This window comes from Lepisosteus platostomus, chromosome 4 (genome assembly GCF_059453375.1).
Source record: "Lepisosteus platostomus isolate fLepPlt1 chromosome 4, fLepPlt1.hap1, whole genome shotgun sequence".
Classification (NCBI taxonomy): domain Eukaryota; kingdom Metazoa; phylum Chordata; class Actinopteri; order Semionotiformes; family Lepisosteidae; genus Lepisosteus; species Lepisosteus platostomus.
The window spans coordinates 69060993-69080275 of record NC_142614.1 but is presented as its reverse complement, the minus strand read 5'-3'; the positions used below and the strand labels follow the sequence as shown (position 1 = coordinate 69080275).

General features: G+C 43.4%; 1 protein-coding gene across 2 annotated transcripts in view; it reads right to left on the bottom strand.

The window, feature by feature from the left end:
* Positions 1 to 872: 872 nt before the first annotated feature.
* Positions 873 to 19283, bottom strand: part of rusc2 (RUN and SH3 domain containing 2) — a 49425-nt gene continuing 31014 nt past the window's right edge. Inside the window, exons 3-13 of one of the 2 annotated variants that reach the window (XM_088630479.1) lie at positions 18055 to 18565; positions 12207 to 12920; positions 11065 to 11253; positions 10018 to 10161; positions 9177 to 9253; positions 8564 to 8738; positions 8087 to 8192; positions 7578 to 7624; positions 6198 to 7248; positions 5556 to 5729; positions 873 to 4964 (exon numbers count right to left, since the gene is read on the bottom strand). In XM_088630479.1, the coding sequence (XP_088486605.1) occupies positions 4781 to 4964; positions 5556 to 5729; positions 6198 to 7248; positions 7578 to 7624; positions 8087 to 8192; positions 8564 to 8738; positions 9177 to 9253; positions 10018 to 10161; positions 11065 to 11253; positions 12207 to 12920; positions 18055 to 18565 (3372 nt within the window). In that variant the 3' untranslated portion in view covers positions 873 to 4780. The remainder of the gene's footprint in view (positions 4965 to 5555; positions 5730 to 6197; positions 7249 to 7577; positions 7625 to 8086; positions 8193 to 8563; positions 8739 to 9176; positions 9254 to 10017; positions 10162 to 11064; positions 11254 to 12206; positions 12921 to 18054; positions 18566 to 19283) is intronic. The other variant, XM_088630480.1, reaches the window with a different exon arrangement.

Below are 19283 nucleotides of genomic sequence, written 5' to 3'. Positions count from 1 at the left end.
CTTGACGGACAGTATTACATGACAATATTTGATGCCTTTTATTCTTTTGCAGAAATGTGTGGCTGTACAGCCAGCACCCACTAGAGGCCGGTAATCATGCAGACAAATAGAATAAACACTTAACTATGTGCTGCTGTATTTTTGCAGTTCGGATATTCAAAAATCCTGTTTCATTTCAGTCACAATCATATAATTTTTTGCTGAATGTTACTTTCACATTTCAGCTGAATTTTTTGCTGACATTTAGTTTTGTTCTCTCCATGTCCCTGTGCAGTTAAGTCATAGGCTTTTGAATCAAGCACTCAGAATGATTACCTCTAACTTAAATATGATCTAAAAGAATCTCAATTAGATCTGAAGATCTGAATTACATTGGCCAAAGATTTAACGTAACTTGCATTAACATGAAATATCTAAATAAAATGGTTCCCTGTATTTATATAGTGGTTTTCATCATATCATATCCCAAAGTACTTTACATAAAGGAGAGGATTAACCTCATTCAGCAAGTAGAGCACCCACCAGCATGGTGCAATACAGTATGTGTCAACTGTTCAGTCAGGAGGAGGGATTGATGAAGGGGAGATTAAGAGGGAATTTAAGGTTGCGTGAAACCAGAGTAGAATTTAACCAGGACCCTAGGGTAAAAGTCCCACTCTTTAAAAAGAAAAATATCCATGGATCTTTACTGGCCAAGTAAGCTTTGGTTCAAACATTTTATCCAAAGCATGGGATCTCTTACAGAGCAGTCTTTCTTATAATGGGGCTTTGGTTTCAAAATTTCACAGAGAACATTTTGATGAAAGATACAGAAGAAGCACCAGGAGATTAACATTTTTCTTTTGAAAATGAAAAAAACCACGACACTGGTATTAGGTTGTGTTCACATGAGCACCTTGTTATTAATAGCCACCTTAAATTAATAATGCCATACACATTATATAGCATTGATAAAAGAAAACATTGGTGCCACCTGGAATATGTACAAGCAGGAGTTATTATACTAACAGACAGAAAATAATAAATACATGTACATATATACCTGCTGCTCCCTTTACAGAACTATTTTCCTGAAGCTCAAACATCAAGCAGTTAAGAAGGATTCAACTTGTGTGTGCAGGTCTAGGCAGTGCTGACAACTCCACAGAACTGTCCTCCCAAAAGGCACCAATACTGTCTCTCCTCTCCCAGTAATACTGCCTGTCATTTCTGCCAAGGATGTAAATAGGAAGCAAAGCAAGTCCAGAAAGCTTTCAGGAACCTCAGTCCCTGGATTTGTTTCAGATAACAGTAGCAATACCTAGTGGATTCAGTTTTAAATTGTACAGTAGCCCATTTTGTTCTCTTAACTCTGAATCAGTCCCATGAAGACAAATAGCTGATTCAAAAGGACTTTCATTGCTTGATCATAAGATCATGACACCTCTTGATCTAACACATGTCCACTAACCTCATTGTGCCACATGGCAAATAAAAATTCATATCACATATCTTCTCTTATTTACAAAATTGCAAATAAAGAATCTTAATCCCTCCTCAGGACCTCATTTCAGCTACATTATGTTGTCAGCAAAATAGCTGTGGTAATTATATTATTTACAGTATTCAACTCTAAAAGTAATATTTTTAAAGAAGAAAAAAGGTGACATTACAAAGCATTAATTAAAAATGCATGTGAGCATTTGGACATTGCCTGTTAAAAACACAAGCAGTTTATCTCTGGCTACAGTGTATACTGTATGATGTAGTCCTTTAAAGCTCAATTAGTTTGTTTAGTTTAAATGTTTAAAACTCCTTTAACAGCCCTGATAGAGATGATTGCTAAAAGACAAGGAAAAAAATATATCTAATGCCCCACTAACCAAGTGACAATATTCATCACACCCTAGAATAGAAACACACTGAATATTCCCTTTCCAATTCCCAAAATTATTTGATCAGCATTATTCGTTTCTTTCAAAATTCGATGTTTACTTTTAGAAGGGTCGGTGTGTTATATCACAAGTTAATGTCATGTTACAATTTTAAATATCTGTGAAATGCACACACTTATATACCAATTTTAAAAGCAGTGCAGTCAATGTGATGCGTGTTTTGGTAAGTAAAGTTTTAGCACCTTGTCTATTTTTTTTAAGATGGGTCATGAGTACAGTGGTGCACTGCATAATGGAACAATGCAAAAATCTGAGAACAAAAGAAATACATACAATGAAATAGAAATTAAATGAGAATGTAATCACTACTGTTTTGTCTGTATCCAGATCTCTTAAATTTAAGTTTGACGGTCATATTTTGGACCAGAGGTGTTCAATTCTGGTCCTGAAAGGATTGTATGTCCACAGGTCTTCATTCCAACTCAGCTCTTAGGCTAAACCAGCTGATTAGAGACTTAATTGGACCAATTTAACATCTGCCCCCAGGTCTTCAGGTGCTGCTGCTTTAAAGAAACCTTGAAAACCTGCAGACATACTGGCCCTTCAGGCTCCTGATGCCCCTGCCTAGACTATTTTATAGTATAGGTTTCTTAGTAGTGGATTACTATCTCACTATTGTGTTTTTCATACCACAGAAATTGCCAGACCTATGGGGATTTTTTTTTTACTGCAGAGCGAGGGCTGTGCCCAAGAGCCTTGGCTTCTCCTCTGTCTGCTGAATCCTGAATCCTTGCTGGCCTGCTCGCTTCCTTTTACATCCTTAACTATTGTACTGCACATCACTATGCAGCTATACACTACCTGGAATAAGTTACATATTTAATAAATAAATTAAATGCAACACATATATTATTTGTACTGTATATAGGTTTTTGTGTTTCCCTACACCTTTGTGGAGCTCAGAGTTCATTGAATGAATGCAGAGAGGGGATGCAGTATGTTTATTGTGGGGACACATGCTCCTTCTCCCCTTTTCCCTGCCTGTAGCTCTAACAGTTCTCTGCTGATGAACTGAAGCACAGACAGCGCCTGGTCCTGGAGCCAGAAAGGGGGTCTCAATACACAATGTACTGTAACTGTCCATTGCAGCCGCGGATCTTCTTCAGTAGTTTGGATCTACTGTAGGTGGTGGGTCCTGAGAGTGCTCTCCCGAGCGGGCCCAGGTTTCAAGACCTCACCGGATCTCTGCAACATGAAGTTCAAACAGGGTCAAGTCTGGGAATGGCTGCTGGTCACCCAGTTTAATTGCCATGGAAAAGTCCGAGAGAATATCTGTACAGTAAGGCGGCTGTCCTCTCTCTTGACTGAAATCCACTGGTGGGAATGCTCTCATCAGCATTAGTCAGAAAAAAAGAATCATGGCAAAATTTCAAGGACTCCATATGGATTAATACAAAGGGGGCCTGAACGGGCTTAGATGTGTTTGTGTCATGTTTTTTTTAAGCAGAAAAATTCTCCACCTTACATTTTAGTGTAAAGATGCCCAGGTATTTCATATCTTTCTTTGGATTTAAGAGATCAACCAAATGTAATGCATCTTTCAACTAGAGGGTTGATTATTCCATCCCGCATTAGTTACACATACTGGAATGAAGTCCACTTTTATTTTCCTGGCATTAATGTGAAATCTAAATCAGGGTGTGGAGTCTAGAGTACTATAGACCCAGTATTATTAGACACCTATTTTACATAGTGATTAATCTTTATTAACAATCCATATTAAAACACCCTTGATAAATATGTATTATTAGTGGATTTATAACTCTGCGCAGTACTGCATTATTTTTCCTCAACCAGCGTGACTGGTAAAATACAGAGAAGACAGAATGCACACGCATGGTTTAACTACAATTTGGACATTCTATTGAAAAAAGGACTTAGAAAAGATGGTGAAGAGCAGTAAAATCCTCTGAAATGTCTAGATACATCACATTTGCTCCAAGTATAATACACTGCCAATGAGTTGTGGTACCATCCACTCATCCCTTATTAGAAAGCTGCTTATTAAAGAAGCACAGGGTGCACAGCAGCACACCAGTCTGGGTGGGACACCAGTTCATTGCAGGAATTGTGGCACCACCTTGCAAAATGCTTTAAAAAGCATTTTTTTATTATCAAAAGCAAATCCAGCTTGTGGGATTTTTGTAAGTTTTTTAGTTGATGCTAATTATTTCTCTAAAATAACCTTATGAGATTTTATGCAACAAACACTGTCTTATCAAAAACTGTAAACACACCTATGGCTGAAGTCGAGCATTATTCTGTACTGTAGTGTACAACAGACATTTTGATCTTAATGTACAGCAAATGTAATCAATTACACTTCTATCGCAGCAAGCGCTCCAACTGTAATAAATCTAGCCCTTTCCCCTTTCTTGTTCCTTAGAGTTCCAAACTTTTTGTTAAATATTAACTATTCCATTAGGATCTGTGCACAGAAAAGTAGTGTACATTCCCGTATATCAACATATCAGAGGATTTTACAGCTGTTTTCAAAGATAGTAAACAAATCTCATTTCACTTGACTGTGACAATTTATGCATCTATTGCCTTGAGATACCCATAACTTGGATATAGTCAGAGATAAAGACAGATCTAGAGTAAGATATCGTTGACGGTTTAATGAAAGCTGGAGTCAGTCTGTCAAGGCGACCAGGATGGCGTGACACAGCACGCAATGGAGTGCCTGCCTTCCTGCACTGAGTTTGAGTGTGCATCGATCGGTACTTGTATGTGCACGTGTATGAGAGTACTTTCCGGTGGTCTGTCCGGAAGGAGGTGGGTCTGTGTTTTTTGGCTATCCCCGGTCCCTCCTCAGCCCAGCCCCTCCTCCTGGGTGGGGCAGCTCAATTGCCCTGCAGCCCTTCCAACAGGGTGACATAGATGATAGGCACTAGGCCATAGCTGTCTCCCAGGGCACAGTACAGCCAGTCTGGCTCGGCCCTGCTCAGCACCCTCAGGATGTCCCCCTTGTTGAAGCTGAGCTGGCCAGGCTCTGTGGCTATGTGGTGACACAGCGCCCTCACCTCCCTGCAGGGGGACAGAAGCAAAAATTAGCCTCAGGCAGGGGGCGGCGGACAGTGACTCCTGCAAAGACAAAGCTGCAAAAAGAGGTGGTGTTTTTTGAAGGATACACATACTGTATAGTACAACTGAATACAATACATTTTATTGTGTTCTCAAAAGTGCTGAAAGGTAGAATGTTGGGTAACCAAAATATATGAAAAATACAGGTCTGTTTTGACTGGGAAGTGAAGTCCATACTGAGATTGAGATTTAAAATGAGCGATACCACTATACAATAAAAGATTGTCAATACTACAAAATACGTCAGGCCCCTAGCATATTACAAACCACCTCCTTTTATTTTTTCATTAGATACGGTCCTACTAGTTGGAGAGCTAAACGGGGGAATAGCTTTTTTTGCGTTTGTCACAAAAGGTTAGCCATACTTACAGAGTGAAGGACATGGATAAGAATAGATGTGACTAGACTGTTAAAGGAGAAACACATGATGCTACTTTAAAACAAGGAGCACACACATACAGTACAAACTCATGCGAGCACAATATTCAAACACTACTTGTACAGTATGAGGTTATGAACAGACTGTTTTGTTACCACAGTGCCTGCTGCTTGGGTGCCTGTGCTTCTGGTTGCTGTGCGGGACCCTGCTCTTTGGTGGAGGGCAGGGCCTGCTGTTGTGGGGGAAGGTCTGTGCGTTTCCCTGCTCCCATAGTCTGTGCCACCAGGTCCAGCATCGACCTGTCCAAGCTCAGCCATCCCGAGGGCAGCCTGAGATGGAGGAGGAGGTAAAGGAAGATGAAAACTGAAATGTTCAAAGCTACTTGAAAAGCTAGAAAATAAAATGCGTGCTTCTTCAAACATTTGCTTGTTTCACTCTTTCACATGGAAAGGTTTTATATTTATCATAAGAGTCATGTCACTCTCTAAAATGTCACCATTTGAAAGGATTAACAAAACTCTTGCTCTTCAACAAGAAGTTACTGTACATTGATTTTTTTTACCATACTGAGGTTCTGCATTATTTCAATGTATTCTTCACACATAACATTCACTTAGAAAATTACAGTTTTTTTTATGGAATAGTTAAAATATTTGTATTTCCACTTCCACAAAACCTTCTTCCATGTACTCAATTCAGAATTCTGAATTAGCATTTTGTAAAAAACACATGTTTCCTGACATTATTTGGAGGCACATGGATGTATTGCTGTTAAAGACTTGGAAGAGGTTTCTAACCTGCTCTTCTGAGCTCTCTCTGCTTTCTGCAGCCGGGAAGGGGACCTAACACCAGCCCCAAACAGCCTCCCCCAGCGCAGTCCTTGGGTGGCCCCTTCCGAGGTCACCTCCTCCTGGGATCCACATGTCACGCCAGCCCCCGGCATCTCTGGCTCCTTCTCCTTTCTCTGCTTGAGCTCGTTGAGCACAGAGTCGGGAGGGCTGCCCATCCAAGATGGCTTCCCTTTGCCACTCCAGCTCAAATCACTACTGCTTTCCTTTCTGGCATCTGTCTCCTGGCTGGCTTCTGCTCCCTCCACCACTCCCTCCCTAGGGGGTGGCTGGGCCTGCCTGCGCCCACTATCCTGGCCTTTGGATACCTGTGCTGGACACCCAGACAGCTCTCCCGCTGGTTTCTTCCTTTTCTCCCACTTGACAAACTTTGCTCCCTCAGCCGAGTTATCAATGTAGACCTGGGAGCTCTGCATGAGCTGATACCACCACCCTGCCTGCCTGTCTCTCTGTCTGGCCTCCTCTGGCATCTGCTGCTCCTTCCTCTTCTCCCTCTCGCCCTCCTCTCTGTCCCACCAAGATTCCCCTCCGACTCCCTTTGCCCTCTGTACGATACCGCCTTTCCCACTTCCTCCACACTCTCGTAGCCCCTCTGTTGCCCTCCCCGTCCGCCTCCTTTCCCCGCTCCGTTCTCTCCCTTGCTCCGCTTCCGTCGCGTTCGGATCCACCCTCGGTCCCGGCTGCCTGACTTCGGTCTCCGCCCCCTCCTTCCGTAGCTCCGCCCCCTCGCGGGGTGGCGGCGCTGGGCCCCGGCCCCTCATGAGCTGGAAGGTGGAGCGCACGGACTGCTCCAGGCCCTGGCCCGCCGAGCACAGCTGCTCTTTGCGTCGCCGCTGCTCTTGGCCCTTCTGCAGCAGCCGGGGCTCGAAGAGCAGGTCAAGGTCAAAGGGCAGCAGGGACAGCGGCTGCAGCAGCAGGAGCAGCTCCTCGAACAGCGGCTGGCACACTCCCTGAGAGAGGGGCAGGAAGCCCCACGGGTGATAGTGCGCTCCCACGATGTCTGGGAAAGGAAGGGAAGAAGTGGCAAGGGCAGGATGAGGAGGGGCATACGTGTAATGCATCCGGGGGAAAGCCAGCATGCTCTTTGGCCAATCTGACGTAACTCCAGTGCCGTAACTGAAGTGATCGGAACACAACAGAGCTGAGACCAAAATCTAGGGGTAGATACAAAGGCACAATGATAGAGCGCATATTTTCATTTTCATTTCAAAACCTTACTGCAATTACCAACAAATGAAGCAAAGCCCTGAGCTCCAGAAGGTAACAATGGTTAGACTATTCCGCTGTGAGATAGGGCTCTTCTTACAAGACACTTTGAAAGGTACCCACCTTCGTGCATGTATAGGTGGTTGAACCAGAACTCCAAAGAGTGCAAGCTGAAATGTAAACAAATGCAGTTTATTATTTACTTCATAACACAGAGACAGTAAACGCAAGACATGAAGTAGCTGGGTATCTTCACCCCAAAGCATTAGGTAACAATTTTTTCTGCTTTGAAAAAAACAATACAGAAACACTGCTTAGTTTCCTATAAAACCGAACTCAATTAAGTATGATACATTATGTTCAAACACACATCACGTATAAGCCTGACAGGAGATGTTCAACAAAGACAGACCCAGTAATTAGATTAAACACTTAAACCCCATCCAATCGAGCTTTACTTTAACAATTCATAAGGAGCATCAGAAGTTAGGCATACATCTCCATTAAGAACTGTATGTCAAATTAATTTTAAATTATAAATCATACAAAACTGTGTAACTCAGATCCAGCTATGCTTGCCCTGTTAAAGGAAGCCAGGAACAGAGTGGATTTACAGGCGCAGGTGAACTCACTTGAGCAGGCCGAAGATGAAGGCATTGAACCTCATGCTGTGGCTGGTCAGCTCAGAGTACTGGCTGACCTTCGAATACAGGCTGTGCAGAACGCGGGTTGAAGGGCCTGCAGAGAGACGGGAGACAGTTACCCCCACAGAACTAACGCTCAGAGATTACTCTGCTCTCCAGGTCCCACAAGTCACCCAGGAATAAAACAAGTCCAGCTCGAACTCTCAAATCCCGTTTAAGAAATAACCAATGCTCAGATTTCTACAACAGCTTCTTCATCCATTTTTTTTTATTTTTAGTTTGGTAAATTAAGTATAATATTTACAGCTTGGAAACAGGGCACAAAGAAATGGAGAGGCAGAGATACAGAGAAAGAGTAGGAGGATCTACAAAGGGAGAAAAAAGAGGAGTCACACTGACAGATACAGTAAAAAAAAGAGAGAACCTGCCAGATGAACAACAAAAGCCGACAAGGCTGGTACTCACCCAGCTGTGTGGACGCCTCTACCACACTCCAGGGCACACTCTTGCGCTGCCCAATGATCATGTCCAGCACATAGGGCTTGAGCCCATCCTGCAATATCTCCCTCATGGCTGGGCACAGGTACTTCAGGATAAGATGGCCTATGTTGGGACTCACAGAGCTATTTCCCAGTTTGGCCTGGCACACAGACACACAGAGAGGGCTTCAGCAGGGACTGGGACACAGGCTAACACACAGCACAGAGGAACCACCCAAAAGAATTGCCTAGAAATGGCATGAAAACTAATGAAAGGTGAAAAAGAACATTTAACACTTTGATAAAAGGCAATTAAAACGCAATCTGTAATCTATAATTTCAATATGGAATTAAGAACAATAATCATTTTATTCATCTTTTTAGAAATAAAATTAGAATAATAAATACTGTATCAAATATTTCTTTTCACGTATGATACTTAATCTGTTTAGTTTTTTTCCTAAAGCTTTAGAAGTACACCAACACAGACATTTATTCATCAAGAAATCCAGCAATATTACCAGGACACTGGGATTAACACTTCTAAACTCCAATAAAGGAAAGAAGGAACCATAGATGCAAAATGAACTTGACTCTACCTTCACTCCAGGGTCTCGACTAGTCCCAAAATGAGCCACTATCAAGTCCACTGCTGTATTTACAGTCTTCACTAAACCTGAGAGAATAAAACAAAATAAAATGGCACAATAGATTTCACTGCACTGCTCCAAGACAAATTAGGAGTGCAACAGAGAAAAGTCACAACACCAATGCAAGCAATCTGATGGAAAGTAAATACACAGCATGACTGATGCCTCCCAACTCTATCTCGGTGATCTTAAAAGTGATACTTTTCTCTTGCAAACAAAGCATAAAGCACTGCCAGCTCTTTATGATGATGAGTATGACAGAAAACATACTGTACCTGTATTCTTCTTGAAAGTATTTACCAAGATTGAATCTTGGTTGAGACATATCACAAAAGACTTACATGGTCTATAACTACTAGACTTCTCAGCTTTTGGTGGTAAAAACTAGCCAACATTCCTGTGAACAACTGGTAGTGCTTCAATAGTTCAGACGACATGCCTATTCAAGGTCGGGAAAACAAAAATGAAGCCTTCAATTTTACTTCTTATGTTTACGTACTAAGCACAACTAATATCAATGCCAGAGACTTGTGTAATGCACAAATGACAGAATAATACTAACTGTTAAAACGGTAATAATATAGTAACAACCCCAATATTGCACACAATGTCTTCAAGAAAGATGTAACCAAGCATCCTCATCCTCCCACGTCTATCTACTGTATAAGACGGTGGTGAGGACTCTCCTCAGGTTGCGTTCCACATGTAACACATACTCAGATAAAGAGGAACTGGTAACAGAAACAGATCATTTCGAAGAGTCGAGAAGACGCATCAATGCCTCTCTCACCTTTCTTCTGCAGCAGGTCGATGGAGATGGACTCGGCTGTGGCATCGGGGGACAGACAGAACTCCTCAGGTGGCCTCTCAGTCAGCGAGAAGTAGTCTGGGAAGAAGTCGCTGTAGTAATTCTGTAGCTGTTTCATGGACTGGCCTGTTGAGGAGACCAGCACACACCAATTAGCTGCTGCTTCCAACAACAGGACTAAGAAGTAAACAAGAGAACAAGTGAACAGCTGCAAATCAACCAGGGGAAAGGCTAAAGTTTGATGCGCACTGAAAAACAGAATTCTAGGCAATGCTGTCAACACATGTCAGCATGTTTTTCTCAGCATGAGGTTTGTGCTCCTTCTGAGGTACTGTATGTGCGTCAAGTCCACCACTGGAATGCAGCAGCACCTGAGTGATGCCCAGTGGCCTTTGTGCACCAGGAGCCCCACTACGCAGCAGATGGGATGGAAAAGTGAAAAAAAAAAAGAACGGGGAATGTTAGGTAGGCTGTACTGGCAAACTCAAAGGACAACGGGGTTCACAACCCAACGTTTACGAATTGTTATTTAATAAACAAGCCTCGTTCTTTAATAACCACGGGCTTCAGTTTAGAACCTCGTCTGAAAAGACAGCATCTACTATTCACCATTTACCACTCTTGGGCATCGGTTTGGAAATTCTGCTCCAGAGTAAAGAGCTTCACTCACTGGTCTGTCAGGGCCGGTTGCCAGCAGCAATCTGATTTGCCTCGGAGGGCTCATGTCCCAAAGTGCCACATCCTAGGCCTTAGCCACCTTCAGTTCCTCAGAACCAGACAGACCCTGTTTATGTGCCTGCCTGTGGTCTGTCCATATGGACACACGTTCACACACTCACAAATACGCCGACTACACATTGTTACTGTAAAATAACCTAAACATCTGCCATCATATAAAAGACTCATGTCTGTGCCTTTTATGAAGTGAAGCTGACTGAAACCGCACAAGAAATCCATACATGCTTAGACCCCTCAACACACACTGCCCTCCCCCACCGCCTGAATCTACGACTGGCTGAGGAGCAGCACCGTTCAGCCTGGAATGGGCATGGATGGCAGAGGCTGGAAAGTCAAACACGTTGCGGCGGGTCAGCCTGCCCTCCGGTCTCCGGGTGTCCAAGCTGCCCGACAGAGGGGCTCCCACTGCCCGGTCCACGCCCAGGGGGTTCTTACGACGATATTCCCGCCACTTTAGGGCCTGAGGGGAGAGGTGGTTTGCTGGGGGGGGGGCAAGGAGACGCACAAAGAGGTGTGCAGGCAGAGGCAGAGACAAACAGGGGGACAGAGAGGAAAAGAAAGCATTTGTTAGAGAAAGGAAAGACCTAAGAGAGTTTCTCTTCCTTCAGCTACTCGATCAGAGGACAAAATAAAAGCAGATCTTTCTTCAGAACATCATGAAGTGATCAAAGGCAATAAGAGAATATACTGTGACTACAAAATTAAAGGACAATATAATGGCTTCTGGTAATTCTACTTTTTATTCTTCCAAATGTAGAAGAATTTGAGGACATAATTATTAGCTTTTTTTGCCATTCAATCAATTTATTTTCTTTTGGTTCCATATTAAAGTTCTCAGTATAACTCGCTCTAAATTAAGTTCTATTTAAGGACAAGCTGACAGCTTTTCAGAGTTTGCACTTTTTGTCCTATGTTCTGCAAAGTGGTTTACTGATGCAGAATGACTAGTGTTACATCAGCCTGTGTGCGTCAGGATTTTGGAAACCTTACAAAGCATGCCGGGAAGGAATCTATCTAAGGAATTACTAGTATTAAAGTGCTAGATCTTGATAATAGAGCATCACTCTTGTGAAGACCCTCAGGCTGCTGCAGGACTAGTAAAATGACAACTGTATAGTTTACTACTCAAAGTAGTCAACTTGTTGCAGGAACGGACAAGATAATTTCTGCAGATCACCTCTTTATCTTACGCTGTCTTCTAGAGCTTATTTTACCAAGTAGGCAGGCACTGAAGAAGCAATAGTCTTGCATTCAGAAAATGAAAAGCAATGAAAGAAGGAACAATGTGAAAGACACAAAGCCAGAGTGCAGAGGCGCCTGTAAACTCAAACCTGAAACAGTGCTGAAAACATAACCAGCACCCTCACAGAGGGATGTCTGGAAGCCAATAAAACAACAGAGTGTACTGCGTTATCAGGAGGCTGGATATGTACCATTGGGTGGGCGGGCACCCATACAGTTGGCTGCACTGGCTCGGACTCCCTCGCTGCTTCCACAGCGCTGTGCCGGCTCTAGGTGTCCCAGCGGGCTGAACCCAGAAGTGGGCAGCGTGGGGAGAGAACTGCGGTGGACGTTGCACCCCGAGACAGATGGGAGGAAGGACGGTGGTTCCTTCCTCGGGGCCTGCAGAGGCGTGGCCTGCTGAGGCTCCTTCGGGACGACATCCCTGAACTCTCTGGTCTGGTTGGCGTTGCCAGGCGGCAGAACAATCCCACAGGGCACCGGGGATGGCCGGACGGGCAGAAGGCTGGCAGACAAGGGGCATGAGAGGCTCCGCGTGGGCTGACTGGTGCTGTTGCCTTTGTCTGGACTCGGGGTGCAGGTGGAGCACGTTTCGGAGCTGGGTGCCCCATGGCGGACAGGCGAATAGCTACCCAGAGGGGAGGGGCGCACGGAATCAGGGGCCACTTTCTTGGCCCCGTTTCTTTCCTTTTCTTCCCCGTCCTCCCCTTCTCTCTGCAAGCCCCGGTCACGTGCCGGCTGCCCGCTGGGCCGGCTGTACATCTGGCTGACGTAGTCGCTCAGCAGCGGGCGCAGCTTGGGCTGCTTGCTCAGCTGGTGCTGGAAGATGAAGGGCTGGATGGGCAGGGTGGTGGGGCGCTGGTCCTTGCTGTAGCGCACCACAGGCCGCCCTTCCGAGGAGCCCCCTGCACAGGGCAGGCAGGCAGGAGGAGGAGCGGGGGCGGTCGAGGTCGAGAGAGATGCGGAGAGGAAAAGAAAGAGGGGGAGAGACGGAAACACAAAACCGTGAGCAATGCGACCAGACAGTCGACAAACTGTCCAACCACATTCTTCTGCTACTATCATGCACTCAGAAGAGCTTTACAAAACATACATACGCAATCTAGCTTAACAAAAACATAATCACTAAACATACAAAAAGAAAAACCTCTTGTGATGTTGTTGAGGGAAAAACAGACACTCCGAGGCTCAAAAAACACTGAGAATGCAATTAAGTGCAGTTTATTGATATAGGAGGTCCCACATGTACAACCCACTACTCCATCTACTCCCCCCAGGTACTCCCAAAAATTACTCCCCAACAATTATCATAAGATATGGAGTCACAATCTGACATAACGCTCCTCCCACTTAATCAGGTGAATTAAACTCTTAGTTGCTCCTATTAAAACCTGAAGCAAAAGGAGGTTGGAACACCAACAACTATAAACACTGGCATTCAAAAACACTCCTGATCAGTAGATTTCAGGTAAGAAGCAGTTCAAGTAGGGAGCTCCGTCAGCACGCGCAGGCTGCAAAGGAACAAGTAAAAGGTTTATTCCATGCTGAAAAGAGAAGAAAGAAAACATGACGTTTTGGCTGTGGAGCCTTCTTCAGGTGTGATCTTAGGTAAGAAGACAACACAGGGTTAATTCAAATATTTACAGTCGGTAGGATTTTGTGTTTGTGTAAAATGTAGTTGGAGCGGGGAGTTGCATCAGTGCACATGGGCTGCAAAGGAAGAGAAAGAACAATCTAATTTCGGCTGTGGAGCCTGTAAATGTGTAAAATGTGTGCGTGTCAGTTCTGATTGTGTCCCTTCTTCTTATCCACATGCCTAGTCTGATGGCAATGAGTCACTGGGGATTCAGGTGACTGACTATGTCAGCGACCGTGTTGTTTGGAATGTCTCCATTACTCGGTCATCACACTTCACCAAAATGTAGAACTTAGACTTCAGATTTGAATTCACACAAAAGTGGATTTCTTAAATTACTGCACCACATTATGAGTAAATGCACTATAAAAATAATAAATAAGCATAACATTCAAACATATAATAATGTGATGAGTTCTCCACTGTTCCCTAGTGTCAGTGGGTGTGGAAAGACAGGCTGCAGCAGGCCAGTCAGGCTCACTCAGGTATATTGCCCTGTCGCCTACAGAGGGGCGTGCTGATCAGAGAGGGCAAGTGGTGGAAAAGAGTGGGACACAGAGAGAGAGTTGTAGAGCACCAGCTGTACGGACATGAGGACAGAAACTAAAGAGCAAAGACTTCCCTTCCGTTTCATAGGAGGAGGAGGAAGACGTGAGCCCGGTAAGGGAGAAAGGGAGTCATTAGACTGTCCAACTCCAGGGGTGCAAAACTCTACAACAACACAGACGTAAACATAAACACACTACAACAAACATCTCATTCCTGATCTGCAGTTTGGCCTGGTAAAGGCCTTTTTGAATCTGCAAGAAGCTGAGCCCTGACAAAGACTGTGTTACTGTAGGCTGCTACTTTGTCAGGGTAAATTGGTTCAGCGCTCTGGTTCCTGTCCTGCAAAATCCAGAGAAATAAAGGATACTCTGAGACTAACGTTGTGCTCTTCATCAAACAAAGGCACATGGACAGCTTAAAAGCTATTCAATGAATTTCCTTCTAAGACATTTACCTAAGAAAAAAAAAGAAACTGCAGTTACGTTTATGTCAACGTACAGTACCATGAGCTTACGCTTACAGTTCCAAAGTCTGTCTTATAAACCTGCGACCTACAGGATTCAGTGACGAAAGGCCTATTGCACTCTATTGGGAAAATGTCCTTCATGTAAACAGGTGAGCCCAACTGCCAGATAACAGGAACTGACATTAACCTCCTGAAACTGATTTGTACTTTCATAAGCTAGAAAAAATTCACAAAAAGAAATCACCGCTAGCAGTAATAACTCCTAACCAAGAGAGACTGTGTGCCATTTCCCAGCTCTTGCACAAATCACAAAAGTGAAAGGAGAACTGTGTTCTGTTCTCACAGTTGTTTATACTGCACACTGAAAAGCAAAAAATAAGAAAACACACCTTGCACTACTGCAGCTTATACTGGCGTGTGGAAAACCCCCACCGTGTAGCAGCAAATTACATCAAAACTAGCCTGTTTTGAACCTTACTCACCGCGTCAATCCATGCCTGCAACAGAACCCCCTCTCAGAGGTCTCAAGTCATGATTACACAATCTGTTTGCGTTTTTTATTTAGGAGCCCTGTCGTTTCCAAGCTTCTGTCTCCACTTGCAGTACCACTGACGGCCACAGGTTGGAGCACTGAACCACTGCTGCACAAACAGCACAAGGCACAAAGGCTGGATCACTAAGCTTTAAAAAGAACGAATTGTTTAACAATGAGGGGCCATTCTAAAATTATCAAAATAGGTCATTTTGTAAAAGGACGTGCAGACACTATATGATCCACTATTACCATACTAGCCAAGTTTAACCCATGTATTTTTTATCTACACTGTTAAAAGTTCCCAATAGGTGTCTAATCAATTACAAACAATGCCCTACAGAAAGAGAAAAGATCCAGAAGACTTCCACTTGATGTCTGATTCCACTGATTTAAAAAATGTTAGTAAAACAACACCTGAACAATTTCAGGTATAGCAAACTACTGCATACTGTACTTATTCTATTCAGTATAAGAAGAGTATAAGTTATGTTGCAAACCCATTCTGTATGAACTGACTGTACTGTATGTGGATGACCCAAAAATGAAAATCTAGAGTCAAGAAGATTAATTGTATTGTATGACAAACTGTGGTGAAATCTGGCTTTATTACACCTCTTGCCTTTCATTTATGTAATCTGCTCTCATACTGGTGAAAAGAAGTTGGAATATGAAGTCAGATGTAGAAAATATGTGTTTGTCAAAAGAAATAATGGAACCATTTATGATTTATGAAAATTATACCTAGATAAACATCCCATTTTTCATTCACCTTTAAACTAAAGTTGCTGCCTTACAAACAAGGGGCTGTAAGGGAGCCAGATCATCAGCGCTCCACGGCACACATTTAACACTGTTTGCCAAATAGCCACCAAGTAGCTTCATCTCCCTTCATCCATTACAGTAAATGTTCCCATGTTACAGTATATTAGTTGTTGAAGGCCAGCAGTGACCCATAACTACGAATTGTTTAACAATGAGGGGCCATTCTGAAATAAGTAATCAAAATAGGTCATACACTTGCTGCAGTACACAATCATCCAAAACTAGTTCAGTGGATTTAGCTGGGCCCATTTTCTTTGTTACTTTTTTATGTTATGTTGATATACTTAATATTTCACCTCTGTGCAGGACTGACATTAAAAAGTCCGATTCCGAATTCAAAAGCTTGTTAACGTAACAGAAAGCAAGTTAAACCATGAAACTTAAATTGCTGAATCATGGTACTGTAGCTGAGAAACTGAGAAGATTATATGAGCTCATCTTCGATTTAGTATTTAAACAATGTCTTTTTTTCTTTATTTTTGTACAAAATTACCACTGCACGTTTGTTGCCAAACTACAGGAAGATGGGCTATTTAATGTTCTATGAACGCTAACAAAAGGACCAAAGGAAAAGAAAGACACATTTAGAAATCCCACTCTGTTTCATTCTGAGCAACAGTCGGCTCAGACACTGTACTTCACATGAGGTATAGTGAGAATTCATGGCCACTACATTCACGCCTCTTAATATGTACAGCACAATGTAAAAAGAGTAAGGCAAAGCAGAACTCGATGCGGCTGAGTAACACAAAATTAACTTAAACAGAGAACCTACACAATTACTTCACTATATATTTTAAGTACAGTACTGTATGTCTTACTGTATTTTGTGTGTTTTACAACAGTGCTTCATGAGGTCATGTAGTGTTGTAAAGTCTAATCATTTTTTAAAAAATCATAAAAGCTATAGGACACATTGAACACCTCCCTCCCCAAACAATGGCCTATATTGTTCTGTTTCCTCATAATAAAAACACATTACCTCATGGATAACAAACCCAGAACTCCTTTGCTTTTTTGTACAGCACAGTACTGGACAGATCTCTTCAAGCTTTAGAATCAGGAGGGTCTTACGCTCAGGCTTTGCCCTGTGATCTTCTTACACAGGAAGTCATTTTTTGCAAAAATGCTTTTGCACAACAATTAGACCACCCCTTTCACTGCCTCTGATTCACAGTGACCAATGGGAGACAAGACTTGACCCTCATGTTTCTTCAGAAGGGAAGATCATTTCTTACACCATTTATTTGATATCTGACATTACAAATAAAAGTTGCACTTTTATGTAATGTACTGTGTGAAATTTTGTATTGCTTTTATTCTCAAAAAGCACATTTGTTCCCAAACTGTCCTCTGACACAAAATGTGACAGACCCACTAATGTCTCCAAAATCCCTTTAGTTGGTAGCCGCTCTGTTACAGAGGAGCTTTGAGTTTGATTTTGAATGATTTTTGGAAATGTAATGATGACATTAAGAAGGCAAAGACAGAATAAGAAAAAGAGCACACATGCAGCCCTCACACACAAAAAAAAGTGTTAAATGAGTGTCTAACAGGTACAGTACATACTATACAGTAGGTACATGAGATTTGTGGTAAATGATGCTGAAAAGGAAAAATCTGGATGGCCCCTGTGTCCAGATCTTTACTGAGTTGACTATACAAAGAAGTGATCAAATGATAAACCCATTTTTATTTCCTTTTTTTAAATTATATAATGTTAGCATGCCCAAAGAGGTTGGGCCACCAGTTGACCTTGGACCCCCAGAGGTTTTTTGTTCTCCTTACTAAGGAGTTTTTGGTTCCTCTCCTCCATTGTCTTCTGGTCTTCTGTTCTGTATTGACAAAATGTATGGTTACTTGCATTATTAAGCGCCTTGGCGCAACCTTGTTGTGAAAGGCGCTATATAAAAATAAACTGAAGTGAATAAATCGGTCCATACCAAGGTGAAACCGACAGAGCCACAGCCACTGGAGGAGGGATACCTTCAAGGAACAGAAACGCGTCGTGGCCTGTGCTTATCTCCTTACCTTCTGCTTTGGTGCGGGCCCCGGGGGAGACCCCGAGAGGCTGAGGCTCCTGGGGGCCGGCGTGTGGCGTCAGGTCAACGCTGCTCTGGCTGTAGCAGCGTCCGAAGGGCATGGGCGGCAGGCTGCGGCTCTCCCCGGCGTGGCGTGGCTCGGGGATGGGGGAGAAGTCCTGGGACGACGACGACGTGCTGCTCTTCGGGGGCGGGGACCCCCCTCCCAGGCTGGCGCTCTTCCTCTTGCTGCGGGCGATCTCGGCGAAGGAGGTGACGCGGGGGGGCGGCGAGGCGCGGGCCGCGCTGTCGCTCAGCCGCACCGGGCAGCTCAGCATGCGCTCCAGGGAGCCAAGCCGCGGCGGGGGGGACCTGTCCAGGTTGCGGTCGTAGCTCCGGGAGCGCGGCCGCCCCGTGGCCCCGCCACCGGTCAACATGGGTGGAGAGATGTTGACGTACAACTGCCCCTCGATGACATTCTGAGGGGGCTCCAAAACCTCTTCGCCACTCTTCCCCCCCTCCTGTTACAGAAAAGAATGTTTCTCAGTTTGAACAACGATAAAATAAAAGCTCAAAACAAGCCACCGTTACGTTATTTCCTTTTCTTTTGAACTTAATAAAAAGCAGCTGGTGTCAACGAGGAAGTTAAGGAATTATTTGTATTGCTGTTGTGTTTCATGGCAACAGAGATTTTGTAGAATGAAAGCCAAGATCAGCCCAGCAAACTATGACAGGTTATACAAGTTCGTCGCGACCAGCAGGGTACAGCTAACCGCCTTCACTAACAGTTAGAATTACTGAAACAAGGAGAGGTGATAAAACATAGTATGAAATTCAAAACCCTGAGGCAGCTTTATCAATGGGCATCGTTAACTGTAAGAAATGACAAAAAATACCAACAGGAAATGGACAGTTTCAATGCGAAATGCCACTTCAAGGTTTGAAATTTAATGTCTACACTATAACAGTCGTGTGTAAAACGAGAACATTGCACACATGACATGGCAAATGATTTTATTTTGCAAATTCCCCCAAAAAATTTCAGTGTCTTTTTTAAGGCAAAAATACTGTGGCTTCTAAAATTGTGAACCTACTGAAAGTCTTCTCATTTTTTTGTCATAACTGGGTAAAGGTTAAGTAATTAGTAATCTAACTGGATTACACATTCAAAAGTACTAAAAAAGGTGTGCGGCGTAGTGGTAAATGGCTCAGTACTTCACTTTGAAAGATCTTGGGGGA